General features: G+C 60.9%; 1 protein-coding gene across 2 annotated transcripts; it reads right to left on the bottom strand.

Annotated features, from left to right (window-relative positions):
• Positions 1 to 67: 67 nt before the first annotated feature.
• On the bottom strand, positions 68 to 17,527 carry CLCNKB (chloride voltage-gated channel Kb). Of its 2 annotated transcripts, XM_065929857.1 has the most exons (21): positions 15,489 to 17,524; positions 15,198 to 15,275; positions 14,536 to 14,642; positions 13,749 to 13,877; positions 12,891 to 13,019; positions 11,966 to 12,105; positions 11,592 to 11,669; positions 11,420 to 11,498; positions 10,826 to 10,951; positions 10,443 to 10,527; positions 10,264 to 10,365; positions 9,733 to 9,817; positions 9,051 to 9,224; positions 8,535 to 8,604; positions 8,264 to 8,374; positions 7,670 to 7,883; positions 6,651 to 6,784; positions 1,950 to 2,038; positions 1,722 to 1,805; positions 883 to 969; positions 68 to 528 (listed from the first exon to the last, which is right to left on the bottom strand). In XM_065929857.1, the coding sequence occupies exons 3-21, from the start codon at positions 14,633 to 14,635 to the stop codon at positions 481 to 483; spliced, it is 2,064 nt and encodes a 687-aa protein (XP_065785929.1). In that variant the 5' UTR covers positions 14,636 to 14,642; positions 15,198 to 15,275; positions 15,489 to 17,524; the 3' UTR covers positions 68 to 480. The 2 variants fall into 2 exon arrangements, with proteins under 2 accessions (XP_065785929.1, XP_065785930.1); XM_065929858.1 differs by lacking the exon at positions 9,051 to 9,224 and having other exon boundaries at positions 15,489 to 17,527.
• Positions 17,528 to 17,584: the final 57 nt, after the last annotated feature.

Below are 17,584 nucleotides of genomic sequence, written 5' to 3'. Positions count from 1 at the left end.
CCCCGAGAGCTCAGTCGGGGTTGGCGCAGGTGAGGCGCTAAGGTGGCAAGACACTTGGGTGCTGAGATGAGCGCGAACCACAGCTCTGGGAACCGGCTTTATTTGCCTTGGAAGCCTCTGGTTGGGAGTCACACAGCCCCCAGAGGGCACCTGTGCCTGCCCTTGCCGACAGAGGACAGCAGGCTCTTCATCTATGAATCTGATGCTTTCCTGCAGTACCCACCACATGGCGGCTTTCTGCTGTCTCACATTCTGAGCTTCCCAGGGTGGAATCTGTCTTTTAGGACATGTGGCACTTGCCCCATGAGAATGGGACATGGCGACTGTGGGGTCCTCCTCACTGCTAGTCAGCTGCCTGCTTTGCCGAGTTGAGCTGGGCTGGAGCAGAGGGGTGTGTTCTCGTGGGGGAGACAGGAAGGGTCTCTGCCCTGCTTCCTTCACGGGGGTAGCTGAGCGGCTGTTTCGTCCTGCCAGGCTGGCTCACTTTGGGACTGGAGGGTTTGTCAGGTTGGAAATTGCTTTCTCCAACTAGAACAGAGAGCAGAGAGGGGGAGAGTGTAGAGGAGACTGAAGATGGAGGCTGCAGTGTAGTTTACCTCCCCTAAGGGCTGATTTTGGAGCGAGTTTTAGAGCCAGTGCCTTGCTACTGCATAGATGGGATCACTGAGACCCAGAGGTAATGGCAGGGCTGGCCAGTAGCCACAAGATGAGGTAGATGTAGCTGGACCATGTGGCCGGCTCCTCTGGGCCAGAAGTGAGGCTCATCAAAGTCCCAAGAGGCCCCCCCCCAATGTGACTGTGGGTTACTGGTGCCCCCCCCCCCACCCCTCGGCTGCTCAAGCGTGGCTTCTCCCCTTTGTTTCACCCTTGAGGCCACGGTACCTCCACCCAAGAGACGAAGCCCACAGCTCTGCCCTGAGACGTCACGAAGAGGGACTGAAGATTCAACAGCTCGAAGAGGCTGTGTGCCTGGAGGAGGGGGTTAGGAAGCGCTGGAGGACAGGCTCCCACCCACCCGTCTGGCTTCATTCTTCCCGGCCGGCGAGCCCCGAGCGAGATGAAGGCCCTGCCAGGCTCTGTCCTGGTGCTGCCCCTGCTCCCTGCTGGTTCTGAGCCATTGCGGAGCCAGTTTCTGAGCCTGGGAGGGCTGGGCGGTTGGGGCGGGCCTGCAATGTCCAATATGACCAGCAGGGGTCCCAAGAGTCCACACAAGGGATCAGTGGGCCTCACTACTCAGGATCACCTAGCATCGCCCATGTACACAGGGGTGGGGCCACCTTTAGGTCCCCAACCTGCTCTGTCCCTCCATGACCCCATGTGGCAGGCTCTGTGCTTGCAGTGGGGAGGGATCAGCAGTCAGAGTGGTTAAGTAATTTGCCCAAGATTACACAGGCAGGATGTGGGAGACCTGGAATAGAAACCCATGTGTGCCTTGATGCAAAGACACACTTTTAACCACTATTTCTGTCCATCCAGAGTCTTCAGCTTCCTAAGCTCTCCCTCTCCCCGAGTCTCTATGTCCCAACAACCCTGGGACTGAGGGGCAGAGAGGCGGGGACTGCATGCCCCTTCCACAAGATGAGGAAGTAGACACAGGAGGAACAGAGAGCCACACTGTGGTGAGGAACCGGAAGCTTTCCCTGCTGAAGAGTTTCCCTCTCAGGTTCCTCCCCTCTATCCCAGGACCCAGGTCTGCCCACAGCCCGAATTTCGCCCATTACCTGGTGCAGGGAGGTCTCCGGAGACAGCTTCAGGGTTACTGGCTCCACGGGGCACCCCCCCGCCAAGATGTCCTGGAGGCAGCACTGGGGATGGGGGAAGTGTTATGGGGGCCTAGGCTAGCCCCCCGTCCCGGGCTGCCCCTCTCAAACCACAGGTGATCCGCTGGCCACTCTGCGCTAGCCCTCCTGATTCCCCACGCCCTCCAGACACCTCACGTGAGCACTCACCCGCTGTCCTGGAGCCCAGGAGGGTGGCTCAGCTTGGAGGGCCTGCACCAGCTGTGCCCTTCGGACCGTGCCCACCAGGGTCTGGGACTCTGGACAGGCAGAGAGAAGACGGAAAGAGCCGCACTGTGAAAAAGGAACTTCTGTTTCCTGGCCTTCTGTGATGTGCCAAGAACTGTGTTGGGTGTTCTTGTGACTCTCGGGAACCTGCAGCAATCTGTGAGTCAGGAGCTATTATCGCCCATTTTACAGAAAAGTAAACTGAGGCTCAGGGGCACAGAGAGGTTAGTTGTCTTGCCCAAGGTCACTCAGCTTCTGAGGGCAGCTGGGCAAGGCTGCCAGGGGTCAGGAGGTCACTTGCCCACCCAGAAATGCCCCATGTGGCAGGGCCTCAAGCAGGAGCAGGTCTGGAAGACCTCCATGAAGACAGCCGTGCCCTGGGGCTGGGCATTGCCCCTCATTTCCCAGTGAAGGCGTGAATCCAGAAGGCCACCTTGTTCCTATTGGGGGAGGGGTCGCAAGCTTTCAGGGTGTCCCTGGAGTTTGCAAGTACTCCGTTCTGAAAGACAGCCTGACAGTTTTGCTCCTTTTCCAGTAAAAGAAAAACGTCACAACTGGACATACACATGTTCCCCCTTTAAAAACAAAAAACAAAGCTATTTCTTGGATGAGCAGCTGGGTCTCACAGCCTGGGCCTGTGCTAGTTAGGAGTGATTTGCTTCCTGTGACTCTAAGGGTAGATTTGGAGTTGGTCTTGGACACCACTTCAGTCTCTTTTCCAGGGAGTGAAGCTTCTCAAGGGGACACTCCTGTGCAGATATTTTCTAATGGGATATCTGGCATGGTCTATGGGATAATGCTATAGGTGTCCTACTTTGAGTGGGAAGAAGGGCCTGGCATTTGGGATGAGAACCTCTGACAACTCTGTCCTCCCTACTTTCCAGCTGAGGCAACTGCAGTTCATAGAGCTTAAGGGGTTTATCTACAATTTTGCTGCTCATAAATAGCTTTATGCTTCTTGGGTTAGGTATGTGGATGACACATACGGTTGTGCAGGTTGCTCAATGCCCAAGAAACCTGCCCAAAGGACAAGTAGGGACCAAAATCCAGCCAAGCTATGCTTGCCAAGTGTGCACCTTTTTTCATTTATACAAAGGGGACATACGGGCTGACGGAGTCCCTGAGTGGACATAGCTGTCCCCTCCCTAATCCTCTGCTTTTCCTTCCCACTCACACTGTACTTGTCCGAGAGGGAAATGATGTTCCAGCTAGGCCCTCCCTCAAGATTCAGCTTACGAGTCTTTTAACAAGGGCCCTCATCCATTTTTCTGTGAAAAGATGTCTTTCTCATGGTGACGGGACTGAGGGAGGTTCAGTTGGGGAACACTGGACGGGAAGGCTGAGGGAGGAGCCTCCTGGGAGGAAGATATGTTCCCATCACTCTACCCCAAGCACACCACCCTGATTTCTAGGATTCACATGTGACTTACCAGGCCCCTCTCATCTCTCATTCAAACATGTCAGGACATCCCTGGTGGTCCAGTGGTCAAGATTTCACCTCCAATGCAGGGGGTCTGGGTTCAACCCCAGGTCAGGGAGCCTCATGGCCAAAACAAACAAAACCCCCAAGAAGAGAAGCAATATTGGGACTTCCCTGGGGGTGCAGTGTATAAGAATCCACCTGCCAATGCAGGAGACAGGGGTTGCGCCTCTGGTCTGGGAAGATCCCACATGCTGGGGTGCAACTAACCCATGTGCCACAACCACTGAGCCTGAGAGCTGGGGACCAGGAACCACGGTCACTGAGCCTGAGTGCTGGGGACTGGGAGCCATGGTCACTGAGCCTGAGTGCTGGGGACCGGGAACCATGGCTACTGAGCCTGAGTGCTGGGGACCAGGAGCCACAGGTACTGAGCCTGAGTGCTGGGGACCAGGAGCCATGGTCACTGAGCCTGAGTGTTGGGGACCAGGAGCCACAGATACTGAGCCTGAGTCCTGGGAACCGGGAGCCACAGCTACGGAGCCTGAGTGCTGGAGACCAGGAGCCACAGGTACTGAGCCTGAGTGCTGGGGACCAGAAGCCACAGGTACTGAGCCTGAGTGCTGGGGACCAGGAGCCATGGTCACTGAGCCTGAGTGCTGGGGACCAGGAGACACAGGTACTGAGCCTGAGTGCTGGAGACCAGGAGCCACAGCTACTGAGCCTGAGTGCTGGGGACCAGGAGCCACAGGTACTGAGCCTGAGTGCTGGGGACCAGGAGCCATGGTCACTGAGCCTGAGTACTGGGGACCAGGAGCCACAGGTACTGAGCCTGAGTGCTGGAGACCAGGAGCCACAGCTACTGAGCCTGAGTGCTGGGGACCAGGAGCCACAGGTACTGAGCCTGAGTGCTGGGGACCAGGAGCCATGGTCACTGAGCCTGAGTGTTGGGGACCAGGAGCCACAGATACTGAGCCTGAGTCCTGGGAACCGGGAGCCACAGCTACTGAGCCTGAGTGCTGGAATCACAGCTACTGAGCCTGAGTGCTGGGGACTGGGAGCCACAGCTACTGAGCCTGAGTGCTGGGGACCAGGAGCCACAGCTAATGAGCCTGAGTGCTGGGGACTGGGAACCACGGCTACTGAGCCTGAGTGCTGGAGACCAGGAGCCACAGCTACTGAGCCTGAGTGCTGGGGACCAGGAGCCACAGATACTGAGCCTGAGTCCTGGGAACCGGGAGCCACAGCTACGGAGCCTGAGTGCTGGAGACCAGGAGCCACAGCTACGGAGCCTGAGTGCTGGGGACCAGGAGCCACAGCTAATGAGCCTGAGTGCTGGGGACTGGGAACCACGGCTACTGAGCCTGAGTGCTGGAGACCAGGAGCCACAGCTACTGAGCCTGAGTGCTGGGGACCGGGAGCCACGGTCACTGAGCCTGAGTGCTGGAGACCAGGAGCCACAGCTACTGAGCCTGAGTGCTGGGGACCAGGAGCCACAGATACTGAGCCTGAGTCCTGGGAACCGGGAGCCACAGCTACAGAGCCTGAGTGCTGGAGACCAGGAGCCACAGCTACGGAGCCTGAGTGCTGGGGACCAGGAGCCACAGCTACTGAGCCTGAGTGCTGGGGACCGGGAGTCACAGCTACTGAGCCTGAGTGCTGGAGACCAGGAGCCACAGCTACTGAGCCTGAGTGCTGGGGACTGGGAGCCACGGCTACTGAGCCTGAGTGCTGGGGACCAGGAACCACGGTCACTGAGCCTGAGTGTTGGAGACCAGGAGCCACAGCTACTGAGCCTGAGTGCTGGGGACCGGGAGCCACAGCTATTGAGCCTGAGTGCTGGAATCACTGCTACTGAGCCTGAGTGCTGGGGACCGGGAGCCACAGCTACTGAGCCTGAGTGCTGGAGACCAGGAGCCATGGTCACTGAGCCTGAGTGCTAGAGACCAGGAGCCACAGCTACTGAGCCTGAGTGCTGGGGACCAGGAGCCACGGTCACTGAGCCTGAGTGCTGGAGACCAGGAGACACAGCTACTGAGCCTGAGTGCTGGGGACCAGGAGCCATGGTCACTGAGCCTGAGTGCTGGAGACCAGGAGCCACAGCTACTGAGCCTGAGTGCTGGGGACCGGGAGCCACAGCTATTGAGCCTGAGTGCTGGGGACCAGGAGCCACGGTCACTGAGCCTGAGTGCTGGAGACCAGGAGACACAGCTACTGAGCCTGAGTGCTGGGGACCGGGAGCCATGGTCACTGAGCCTGAGTGCTGGAGACCAGGAGCCACAGCTACTGAGCCTGAGTGCTGGGGACCAGGAGCCACAGATACTGAGCCTGAGTGCTGGAATCACAGCTACTGAGCCTGAGTGCTGGGGACCAGGAGCCACAGGTACTGAGCCTGAGTGCTGGGGACCAGGAGCCACAGCTACTGAGCCTGAGTGCTGGGAACCAGGAACCACGGTCACTGAGCCTGAGTGCTGGGGACCAGGAGCCACAGATACTGAGCCTGAGTGCTGGGGACCAGGAGCCACGGTCACTGAGCCTGAGTGCTGGAGACCAGGAGTCACAGCTACTGAGCCTGAGTGCTGGGGACCAGGAGCCACAGCAACTGAGCCTGAGTGCTGGGGACCAGGAGCCACGGTCACTGAGCCTGAGTGCTGGGGACCAGGAACCACAGCTACTGAGCCTGAGTGCTGGAATCACAGCTACTGAGCCTGAGTGCTGGGGACCGGGAGTCACAGCTACTGAGCCTGAGTGCTGGGCACCAGGAGCCACAGCTACTGAGCCTGAGTGCTGGGGACCAGGAGCCACGGTCACTGAGCCTGAGTGCTCCAAGTACAGAAGCCCTTGAGCCCTAGGGCCTGTGCTAAAAATAAATAGATACCTTAAAAAAATCTGAAAGCAGTATTGTATCAAATTCAATAAAGACTTTACATAAAAAAAAGAACAAAAACCTTTAAAAGAAAAGGACTACAAGCAGAAAAAAAATAAACAAATAAACAGGTCAGCACTCCAAGGTTGGTTACTATCTCCATTTTACCAATGAGGAATCTGAGGCTCAGAGAGGTGCGGTGACTTGCCCCAGGGCACATAGTGCAGAGCCTGGGTCTCGATTCAGGCTCCTGACAGCTCCAAGGCCCTGCTCACCCTTCCTGAGGCTGAGTCCCCCAGGGGCAAGAGGGAGCAGACGGCAGCCCCTTCCCCATTCACAGCCGCTTCCTGCTGCGCACCTGTGCTCGCCACCAGGGGATACTCAGCCATGTCTGTGGAGGTCACGACCTTGACCACCTCCTCTTGTGGTGTGTCCTTGGCCAGTGTGGTGATGGCTCGGTTCATGAAGTGCTCCACACACACCCGGTGAGAGCTGCAGGCAGAGGCGTGCTCCCATCAGGGTCTGAAGCAGTGTGTCCTCCAGACCCCGGGACAAGGCGGGGGGCCCGGGGAGTTCCGCCGGTTCTCCAGTGCAGGAAGGGACTAAGGGATTCCTAGGAGGAACAGTTGCTCACATCCCAGGGTGGGGAGGAGCCTGGGGACCGACTCGCCTACGGCCTGGCTCTGGATTCCCAGCCACTGGATCTCTATCTCCCCAAGACCAGCTCCAGTTTCATCTGTTTTATTCAGAAGCTATCCCTGGAGAATTTCATTTGAAGAAAAGCTTTATGGCATAAAGGGGGGGAAAAAAAACTTTAAAGTTTTAAAATAACTGGAGTAACCACCCCCATTTAATAGATGGGGAAACTGAGTCTGGAGAAGTCAGCAGCTTGCACATGCTTCAGTTGGGCCTTGGGCCCAGGAGTCTCAGAGGCTTAGTCCTGCTCTCTTAGTCCTGCTTCTCTGGGGACAGAGGCTGCTCGACCCTATGTGGTCGAGTGAGGACCTCAAAGCCTATTTCCATTCTAGTATTCCAGCCCCACCTCCAGCTCCCAAGACCCCAGTGAGGACCGCAAAGCAGGAGCAGGGGGAGGGGTGGGACCCCCCCGAGCTGGTGCTGACTCGCTGTGTGACCTGGATGAAGACATGGCACCTCTCTGAGCCCCAGCATCTGTCCTCCTGTTGTGAAGACAGACTGATGACCAGGAAGACACTGAGGCTCGGGAGGCCAAGGACTCACGCAAGGTCACACGGGGGGCTGGAGAGCAGCAGACTAGAGAGCAGCGTGTGTCAGCCCCTCCCACACTTACCCAGGACCGAGGTCAGCCCACCTGGACACCGTCGCCTCGGTCCACCAACCTGAGCAGGCACCGCTCACCTGAGTTTTCGGCACCGGATCCACGGAAGGTATGGCAGCTTCTTGACAATGATGGTGCCATCGTAGAAGGACGGTTGGCAGCTCTGGGCGATGGCGTTGGCCGCCAGCACCGCCATTAGCACGGGCAGCGCGTGCACGATCTGACCGGTCATCTCGAAGGCCAGCAGTGCAGTGGAGATGCTGTGGGTCACGGCCCCTGAGAACGCTGCAGCCCCTGCAAGCCGGGGGTGGGGTGGGGGCATGAACAGCCAGGGAGCGGGGCTCAGGCTAGGAGACAGCTTTGTGCAGAGGACAAGGCTGCTGTGAGGATGGCCGTGGGCTCAGGTGGGAATAATTCAGACGCTACAACTGGCTACTATTGGAAATGCCTCTGGCCTGGGCTTGGTGAGGGAGAGAGCAGTAAGGGAGAGGGGGCATCAGGGCCCAGAGAGAAGCTAGAAAGAGTAGTGGGGGCTTAGAGGAGGGGTCCAGGGAGGGGCGGGGCTCACGGGCGGCTACTGACCTCCCTATGCCCTGCAGAACTGCTGGCTGATTCTCCAGGTCCAGCCCAGACCCTTGATGTATGCCCACCCAGTAAGAACCAAGTCCACTCACCTGCCAGCGCGTACCCCCCAGGCATGATGGGGTTGGTGACCCCTCTGGCCATGATGCCCTCGGGGAAGGCCACAGAAAGGGCTTCTCCTATGAGGCGCCCAATGGCAGCTCCTGGCCACAAACTTGGGGTGAGGACGGGGGCCAGGCTGACCCGCTTCCCAGAGCCCTCCCCACCTGGGGACCAGTCTCAGCACCATACTGGGGAGGCAGGTGGACGCGCGGCCACGGCCCTGTCCCAGTCCCCTGAGCCTCTCGGACCCTCAACACTCACCATAGATAAATATGGGCATGAAGTACCCAGCAGGTATGGGCATTGTGGTGGCCAGAATCAGCATCCAGAACTGCGGGGGGATGGGGGGCAATGGGGGCGGAGGTTAGCAGCAGCTAGACCAGAGCAGGCAGAGGAGGGACCGGCTGGGGCGGGGAGTGTCCCGGGAGGAGGAGGAGGAGGCCCAGGCACACACCCGTCACCAGCGGCTGGTGTGAGCAAAGATGTGAGTCGGGGAAGGGCCTCTGCCCTGGCAGTGCGCCTACTGTGTGCCTGGCACTGCACCAGAGCCTCTCCTTTCTCCCCTCCCAACCGTCTGTGATGTAGGCCCGGTGATGACCCCAGTTTTAAAGATGAGGAAAGCAAGGCTCAGAGAGTTGGAGCAACTTGCCGGGGAACACACAGCGGACGGAGGTCAGGACAGGGGGTCTGGGGGAAGATGCAGGCCTCGTGCTGCATGCATGCCATGGGGAGGCACCCCAGACCACCCAGGCTCTGTGCACACTCCTGGGGGCCCACCTTCATAATGAGGAAGAAAGCGAGGGTCCCGAAGATGGTGAACTGTGGGTGGTACCATTCGAACCACAGGTTCTGGGGGTCAGGCCCCATGGGCCAGGGTGGGGACGTGTTCCGGGTCAGCAGCACCCACGAGTTATTGTCGAGCAGGGAGTCCAGATACTCCCTCATGGACAGCTGGAGGGGAAGGGGGTCAGGGTTCTGCCTGGGGGCCGGGCAGCAGTGCCCACCCCCACGACCTGAGACCCTCCTCCCGGGCAGCAGTGCCCCCCGCTACGGCCTGAGACCCTCCGCTGTCACTTCCTGCTGGGGGACTCCTTGGCAAGGGCTCTGTCACTGCAGGAGCCGCTATGTGCTCAGTCACTTAGTCATGTCTGACTCCTTGCAACCCCGTGGACTGCAGCCCGCCAAGCTCCTCTGTCTATGGGATTCACCAGGCACGAATATTGGAGTGGGTAGCCTTTCCCTCCTCCAGGGGATCTTCCCAACCCAGGGATCGAACCCAGGTCTCCCACACTGCAGGTGGATTCTTTGCCATCTGAACCCCCAGGGAACTGCTGTGGCCTCATATGAAAAGCGCCACACAGCCCTCCTTTTCTAGGTGTTGAGAGGACTCAGGGAGATGATGGACATAAAGTGGACAACGATGGGCATGACCCCCCGGCCCCCCAGCTCAGGCCCTTACCCGAGAAGCCATGAAGCGGCCCGCGCCAGGGGGGTAGGTGATGGAGGCGAGGACCAAAGCCACCAGTGCTGAATACAGAGGCTTGCTGTGGGGCGGTGGGGGTCAGCACCGGGCCAGCCGTCGACTCCCCTCACCCCACCCCACGGGGCAGCCCCCCTAGTCTGGGGGCGACGCTGAGGCAGGAATGGGGGGGCAGGAGCAAGGCAGTGATCCGGGGGGGGCGGCCCCACACCACTGGATGACCGGGGTGGGACTATAGGAGAGTTTGGGACAGAGGCCGCTGTCTGCCAGGACCGGCCTGGCGGAGGAGGGCTGAGTCTGAAATGGCAACGCCAGGGCTCAGACAAGGTTGGGGGAACAGGGCTCAGTGAGGTCCTGGGCTTCGTGGGCAGTGGGGGGGCCGTTAGCGAGGAAGGGCTGGAATGCTGATGCTAGTGGCCCAGTAAGTGGGGAGGCAGACCCTGCGGGGGCAGGGAAGGGAGAGTCTGGGGCATCACCCTGATGGGTCCCCAGCCCCCATCCAGGGCCCACCTGGTGGCCATCAGTTTGGAGAGGACTGGATTTGTCTTGACAAATACGAGAAACTTTCGCTGGCAGAAGAGGTAAGCACAGCTCGCCACGCCACAGACGGCCCTGCAGGGGCACATGGTGAGTCCAGAGCCCCTCCCGGACCCAGGGCAGCTGTGCAGGCGGGCGGCGTCCCCACTCACCCCAGCGCCACGAAAAAGAAGATCTCTGGCAGGTCGAAGGGGATATCCACCCGGAAACTGGTCTTGTAGAGGGAGGTAATGGTCTCTGGGGAGACGGGGAGTGGGGTCAGGGTGGGCACTCCTGCCCAGCCAAAGGCTCAGAATCAATGGCAGGAGAGGAGGCGGGGCAGGTGTGCCCCAGACTCCTCCCCACCCGCCTCCCAGCCTGGCTTCTCCCGCTTCTACCCTGAGGGCTTCCATTCTTCTCGCCCAACACAGGCCAGTTCCTTCCACGCCCCTAGGAGGAGGGGAGTGAACAGGAGGAAGCACGGAGGGAGGGGAAGAGATGGGAGAGGGGAGGGGCAGGGGGCAGGGGGCAGGGGCAGGGTTCCAGCGGCGCTCACCCTGCTCGCTGTTGAAGACCGCCAGCAGGCGGAACATGAAGGCCCCGCAGGTGGCCGCGAAAAAGCCCCTCCAGTAATCCCAGACCGAGAAGTGAGAGGAGACGACCTCGATGCTGAACAGGACGCCTGGGGGCGACAAGGGGCTGAGAGCCGGCCTCCTGGGCAGGGCCACCGGCTCCTGGTCTGAGCTGAAGCCGAGGGCGGGGCGCCCCCATCCTGACCGCTGCGGCGGGGGGGCGCCCCCATCCTGACCGCTGCGGCGGGGAGGGTGCCCGCCCCCAGTTCACAGACGAGAGTGAGGCTGAGAGCCGGGCTCACCGCTCGCGAACGCGCAGGGGCGCCGAGTTCAAAGCCCAAGTCTGTCCAGGGGACCGCCGCGCGTCTCGGCGCCCACCCGCGCCGCCCCTCCACCCCGGGGATGGTCAGCGCTCCCCGAAGACGGCGGAAGGATCGCGACCGCCCCCATCTGCCCCAGGTCCCTGCGCCGGGCGGGCGGAGTGGGCGGGCTGCGCCAGGGCTGTGGGGGCCGGGTGTTGGGGAGCCCGGGGTGTGGGAACTCGGGGTGTGGGAACCGGGGGCCGGGCGGGGCCTCACCGCTGAAGGGCGCTGCGAACACCGTGGCCACGCCCACCGCCGCGGCGGCCACCAGCATTTCGTTTCGCTTGCTCTTGTTCTGGAGGGATCCAGAGTCCTGGGCTGAGAGCCAGCCCTTGCCCACCCCTCCCTCTCATTTCTCCAATGGAGGGGGTTCCCACGAGCCCCTTACCTCGGGCTCCCCAGTGGCCTTGGTGCGCACGCGGCCCAGGTAGGCGCCAATCATCACGGACAGGTGCACGAAGGGGCCCTGCCCGGAGGTGTGGGCACAGGGAACCCGTCGGGCCTTGAGGGGAGCCCCAGCCCTGCTCCTCCCCTTCCCCTCCCTCGGTCCCAGGCCCCCCAAGCTCATCCAGGGACGGCGTGCCCCCACCCCCACCCCCTCTCCCAGGTTCCTGAGTCACACTCTGGGGACCTGGCCTGCCTCCGCCCTCAGGCGGGCACCGGCCTGAGTCGCTGCTGACCCAGTCTCAGTGGTGATGGAGAAAAGGCAGCTGTGGCTGGAGGGTGGGGTGGGGGGAGTGGTGCCCTCACGCCCGTCCATACCACTTTGCCCAGGAAGATGGTGCTGCCGCTGGCCAGGATACAGGTGAGGCCCACCACCTTAGCCCCGAAGTTCTTGATGTCCAGGTAGTCCTCCAAGACCACGCCTGACAGGATGGTCTTCAGCTCCGGAATTCCAGAACCTTGGTGGGGTGGATGGACAGGGGCAAGGGGAGGGACCGTCTCTAGATTAGCCTTATCCCTTTGCCCTGCACAGGGTTTCACGTTTGGGTCTTGTCAAGTCTCCTAAACCCGTCAGTGAGGGTTTATAAACTCATTCTGCGGATGAGGGCTTCCCTGGTGGGTCAGACAGTGAAGAATCCATCGGCAATGCAAGAGACGCTTGTTCGATCCCTGGGTGGGGAAGATCCCCTGGAGAAGGAACGGGCTACCCACTCCAGTATTCTTGCCTGGGAAATTCCATGGACAGAGGAGCCTGATGGGGCTACAGTTCATGGGGTCACAAACAGTTGAACATGAGTGAGTGACTAACACTTTTCACTTTGCGGATGAGGAAGCTGAGGGCCAGAGAGGGGATGTGAACCGTTCACCTTCCTCCAGCTGGGCCTGCTAGACGCTATTGTGGGATGAGGGGAACTAGGAGGGACTCTCAGACCTCGGCCCCGTGACACACCCCTGCATCCCCCCTCTGCTGGCCTGGACCGGAGGCAGAGCTGCGAGGCCTGGCAGAGACGTATGCCTCCATGAGCCCCTCAAAGCAGAGCCAGCAGCGACCTGGGGCAGGATCTATCCTTTTCACTGTGTGACTTCGGACAAGTGACACGACTCTCCTGAGCCTGGCTTCTCTGCCGAGAGGTGAGGTTGCCGCTTCCTGCCATCCCCCAGCAGGAGCCCCACGGGACAGCCTTTGGCCAGCAAGCACTGCCGGGGAAGGCACACAGGCGGATGGCGTGGCGACTGGGCTTACCTCCCGAGAAGGGCGTGATGCTCTGAGAGAAGCCTGAGGAGAAGGAGACCAGGGCCACGGGGTACACAGTCCAGGAGAGGTATCGGAGGAGGTGGCTGTCCCCGATCTCCCGGTACAGCCACTGGTGTGCTGGGGAGAGCGGGGTGTCAGGGAGCCTTGCACAGACTGCAAAGCCCTCAGACACCCACTTGCTGGCCCAGAGGCCGCCCACAGAGGGTGGCCAGGGCTACCCCGTGAGCGGCAGACCCCCCAGAGGAGGAAGAGCGGGACCCTGGATCGCTATCCCAGTGTTGCCGCTCCTTAGCTGAGTGGCATTTCGCAAGCTATTAACGCCGCTGAGCCTCTGTTTCCCCATCTGTCAACTGGGCTCTGGTGGTGACGCCCTCACAGGGACCTCGTAAGAAGCCCTGCCATCCCTGGCCTGCGGTGCCCCCGTAAGGCTGCCAGAGCGGCTTCCTGCCCCTCTGCCCTTGCAGGGGCGCCTCGGGTGGAGGGAGCCTGCAGGAGCATGGGGAGGGAATGTTCTGTGCCTGGTGGTCTAGACGAGGGCCCTAGCCAGGGTTACTGAGCTGAGACCAGGGCAGGGGGAGTGGGGGCAGTAGGAAGTGGGGGGCATGGAGCTCAGAGAAAGGGGGATGACTTGGTCTCTCGTCACTGTACAAACATGGAGTCTGAGGCACGGGGAGGTGCCCAGGGTCACCCAGCATGCCAGGACCAGACCCAGGGCCCTCCCCGCCCCCGCTGCACCTGGCAGCCCGCCCCGCCCCCCCACCCCACCCCCGGGCATCTCTAGAGCGTGCTAGGAGGCCTGACTCCAGAGCAGGTGTGTGTGTCGGCAGGGTGGGGGTGGGGGGTTACCTCGGACCACACGCCTGATGGTGAAGCTCATGGTGAAGCTGATCAAGGCCATGAGTACCCCGAGGACTGTCAGGAAGTACCAGTCCTCACCCACGCGGAACAGCTTCCGCTTCAGCCAGCCCAGGCCACCTGGGGCGGGGGCAGCTGTCAGAGCCCAGTGCCCAGGAGGGCAGGGAGGGAAGGTGCTGTGTGGGGCTGGGGTCAGGTGGGCCAGTCCTGGGAGGCTGGGAGGGGGCTCTGCCTCACTTGAAGGACGGCAGGATTTGTGGCAAGTGGAGGCGGTAGCACAGTGGGTGCCAGGCCCTGCCAGGAGGGCGCCTCTGACCGTCTACCCCCCCCCCCGCACCCCGGCCCCTTCCTGAGGTTCTGATGGAGGAAGAGGGGGAGTAGGGCGTGCGGGCCCGGGAGCGGTGCTCTCTTCAGTGTCTCCGCAAGGTCCACAGCGGAGAGAATGCCAGCGTCTAAGGAGACTGCTCTGTCGTCCCAGGACCTGGGGGCCGTCCTGGGGTCATGCCGAGCGCACCCTTGGGCCCCCAACAATGCCCCCAGCGAGCAGGCCTGGGGGCCATGTTCCCAAAAAGCAGAGAGCCACCCGCAAGCATGTCTGACCCACAGACAGGCGGACAGACCCACCTCCCTCCCTCCCTCCCGTCACCCAGGAAACTCTGGACCCGGGGAAGGAGCGGGCTGCTCCTAGGCGCCAAGGCGAGTCGGGAGGCAGGCTGGGCAGGGTGCTGTCTCGAGGGGGCTCCCACAGGGAGTTGGGGGTGGGGAGCCCAGCTCTCACCTCGGATGCCTCGGCGGACGCGGGGACATGGGCCCCAGAGCTCCTGGAGAGTCACAGGGTTCCCCGAGGAGCCCTCACGAAGCCCCACCAGCTCCTCCATCAGGTCCCTGAGGGAGTGCATGGGGAGATGGACCCTTGGTGGGCGGCTCCAAGGCCCTTCCCCTCCCTGCCACTGGGCCCTTCCCATCTCTGCTTCCCGGATAGGAAGGAAAGGAGGCATTTTCAGGAGCAGACACAGCTCCTATGTGCCTTTGTTCCTGAGGGGGTACCCTGAGGCTGCGCTTGTGCGTGTTAACATTCAGGGTGGGGATGGGGGGTTTAGACCCCTTCCATGTCTAGCAGCTGGTTGACCAAGGCCGGGCCCCCGGCTCTCTGGGAGCCATCACTCTGCCTTCCCAGGACGCTTGACTGTTACCGCTGTTTGGGGCAGCCTCTTCACCCAGGGGAGTCACTGTCTCACCATGGGGTCCCCAGACCCATCCCTGAGCCTCTGCCCCCGCAGCTGAGGCTTGAATCAGGAAAACCCAAGGTCCAGAGGGAGAGTCCCTGAGGGTCAAAAGGCAGCGCTGGCTCCCTGCCCCCAGCCTCCCACTCCTGCCCTGCACTGGTCCGGGCAGGTTTCATCCAAGTCCATCCCGGCACTGTACCCCGTGGCCCCTCACCTCGGTCAGTCCGCTCTGCTGTGACCCCAGCCAGTGCGCCTCTGACAAGAGACTCCTTTGCTTGCAACTCAGGTGCACCTGGACAGGTGTGCATTCCACCAATCAACACTCTGCCCACCCCCCCACCCCTGCCCCTCCCTGCTGAGGTTTACCCTGGCCATTAAGAATGTCCTTGACAAACCGACTGGAACTGCCCCAGCCAGCGGAGCAGTACAGGCCAGAGCCGCCAGGAGGGGCCAGGGCAGGGGCTCCCCAACCTGCCAGAGCCACGCAGAGGCGGGGGGCGCCCACCTGAGATGCAGGCTGGAGTCAGGGGGCCTGGGAGGGTGACGCTTGTGATGCAACAGGTCACGTAGGGGTCTTCTGCTGGGGCTGAAGGTCAGGGCTGCAGATTCTCAGAGTTGGGCACGGGAGGGATTTGGAAGATCAGAGAAGAGAGAGTGGAAGGGCCCACCCAAACGGTGATGCTGTCCCTGACCCACAGGGCTGCTGGGAGGAGGACCTTGATGCACCCGTTCCCACGCTCTGTTGGGGTGGGATAAAGTCTGTGGCCTTTACCCAGAAGCCCCAAGCACAACCACTGCCCCTGAGTTGCTGTGGTGGGAAAGGAAGTTTCGAAGACTGGGGGGTCTGGACGTGAGGATCTAGTCCAAGTTCCTCCCGCTGCCCCAATTCCCTGTTCCTGCTTCAGCCTGTCGGCCCCCTGCCACCAGCTCTGAGCGAGGCAGGTCATCAAGGCAGGATCTTGAAGAGATCTCCAGGCTTGGGAGCCAGGCAAAGCAGGGTGGAACTTTGGGCTTTGTCCCTTGGCCTTTGTGACCCTGGGCAAGCACCCTCGCCTCTCTGAGGCTCCATTCTTTAAAATGGGCTGACACTTCTCACCTGCTTGGGTTTCCCTGGGCACTCACTAACCTGGAGGAGGGTTGAGCACAGTGCCTGGCACACGCAAAGATGCAGTCGTACTAGCACCATTTTGCAAATAGGAAATGGAGCATCGGAGAGGTGAGTCACTCATCTAAGATCACAAAGCAGACGCTGAACCCAAACTCAGACTCTGTGGCTCTTCCTCTGCCCAGAGTCCCGCAGCTCCTGTGGCTTAAGCATTCAGGACAAGGGTTTAGGCACAGAGAGCAGAGGATCTCTGTCCAATATCACTTTTTGAAGATTTGGGCCAGAGATCTGGGATAACTCCTGCCCTCTTCCAGACAGTGCCCCCTTTCTGAAAATCACGATGGCCCTTCAGTGACTTAAACTCCTGAGACCCCAAGCCACCCTCTGCCCCTAGATGTCAGACCAAGTCCATCCAAGCTAGGAGCACATGTGTGCTGTGAGGGGTGGGGTGGGGGCTCACTGCTCTGCACAGACCGGAGCCCAGCCTTGCTCAGCTGCTCCACCCTGTGTATAGTGAGCGTTGCCAGCTGCCCTGTTGACACTCCAAACCTGCGTCTCTGCTCTTAGGCAGCCTCGGCTGGCCAGCCAGCAGCACATGGCCACACCTCATCCCCCAGCCCTTCGAGCATCAGGAACCTGGGGAGAGGGTGGTGGGTGGACACCGTGCCTGCGGTGAGTCCCCGCAGAGCAGTCCCCGCATTGCAGCCCCCGGCTTCTCCTGCTTCTGTGTCAGGCCGTGAGGGTGGAGGGCAGCCTTGGTGCTGGAACAGCTCTCTCACCCCTGACCGGTCCTTCACCACTCGGAGCCTCAGTTTCCTCTTCTGTCCAGTGAGGGCTTCTCTGGGGGCTCAGACAGTAAACAATCCACCTGCAATGCAGGAGGCCCAGGTTCCATCCCTGGGTTGGGAAGATCCCCTGGAGGAGGGCATGGCAACCCACACACCAGTATCCTCGTCTGGAGAATTCCAGGGACAGAGGAGCCTGGTGGGCTACAATCCACGGGGTCACAAAGAGGTGGACACGACTGAGCGACTGACACTTCACTTCTTTCAACGAGGGAAGCGCAAGAGCCATGGGCGCAGGGCCCTGTCTCTGCCTCATTCATTACCTTCACGGGTCCCCCAGAACCCGGACAATGTCTGGCGCAGAGCAGCTGTTCAGCCGTTACCTGCTGAGCCATGAGTGGTTTCCAAACGCTGGCCTGTGGGCTGGTTGAGTAGGGAACTGACGGGAGCAGAGTCCCATCAGTCTCTGGGTGCGTGGGAAGAGTCTGTGTTTGTTAAAAGTTTCTGCAGGAGACTGAGGTGCCCTGGCAGCTTTGGGATTGAAGACTCCGTATCATCTCTGAAGCCCCTTCTCTCCCTAGGATCTGAAGGGAGAGACAGGTGTAGAGACAGGGGAATGGACTTAATGACCTTACAGGGTCCCTCTTGGCCACTGAAGCCAGTAGATCCAGTGCCTGTGTGGGTGATGCCCCGGGGCAGGGGGAGGGGGGA

This window comes from Muntiacus reevesi, chromosome 3 (genome assembly GCF_963930625.1).
Source record: "Muntiacus reevesi chromosome 3, mMunRee1.1, whole genome shotgun sequence".
Taxonomy (NCBI): domain Eukaryota; kingdom Metazoa; phylum Chordata; class Mammalia; order Artiodactyla; family Cervidae; genus Muntiacus; species Muntiacus reevesi.
This window is presented reverse-complemented; position numbering and strand designations above follow the sequence as displayed.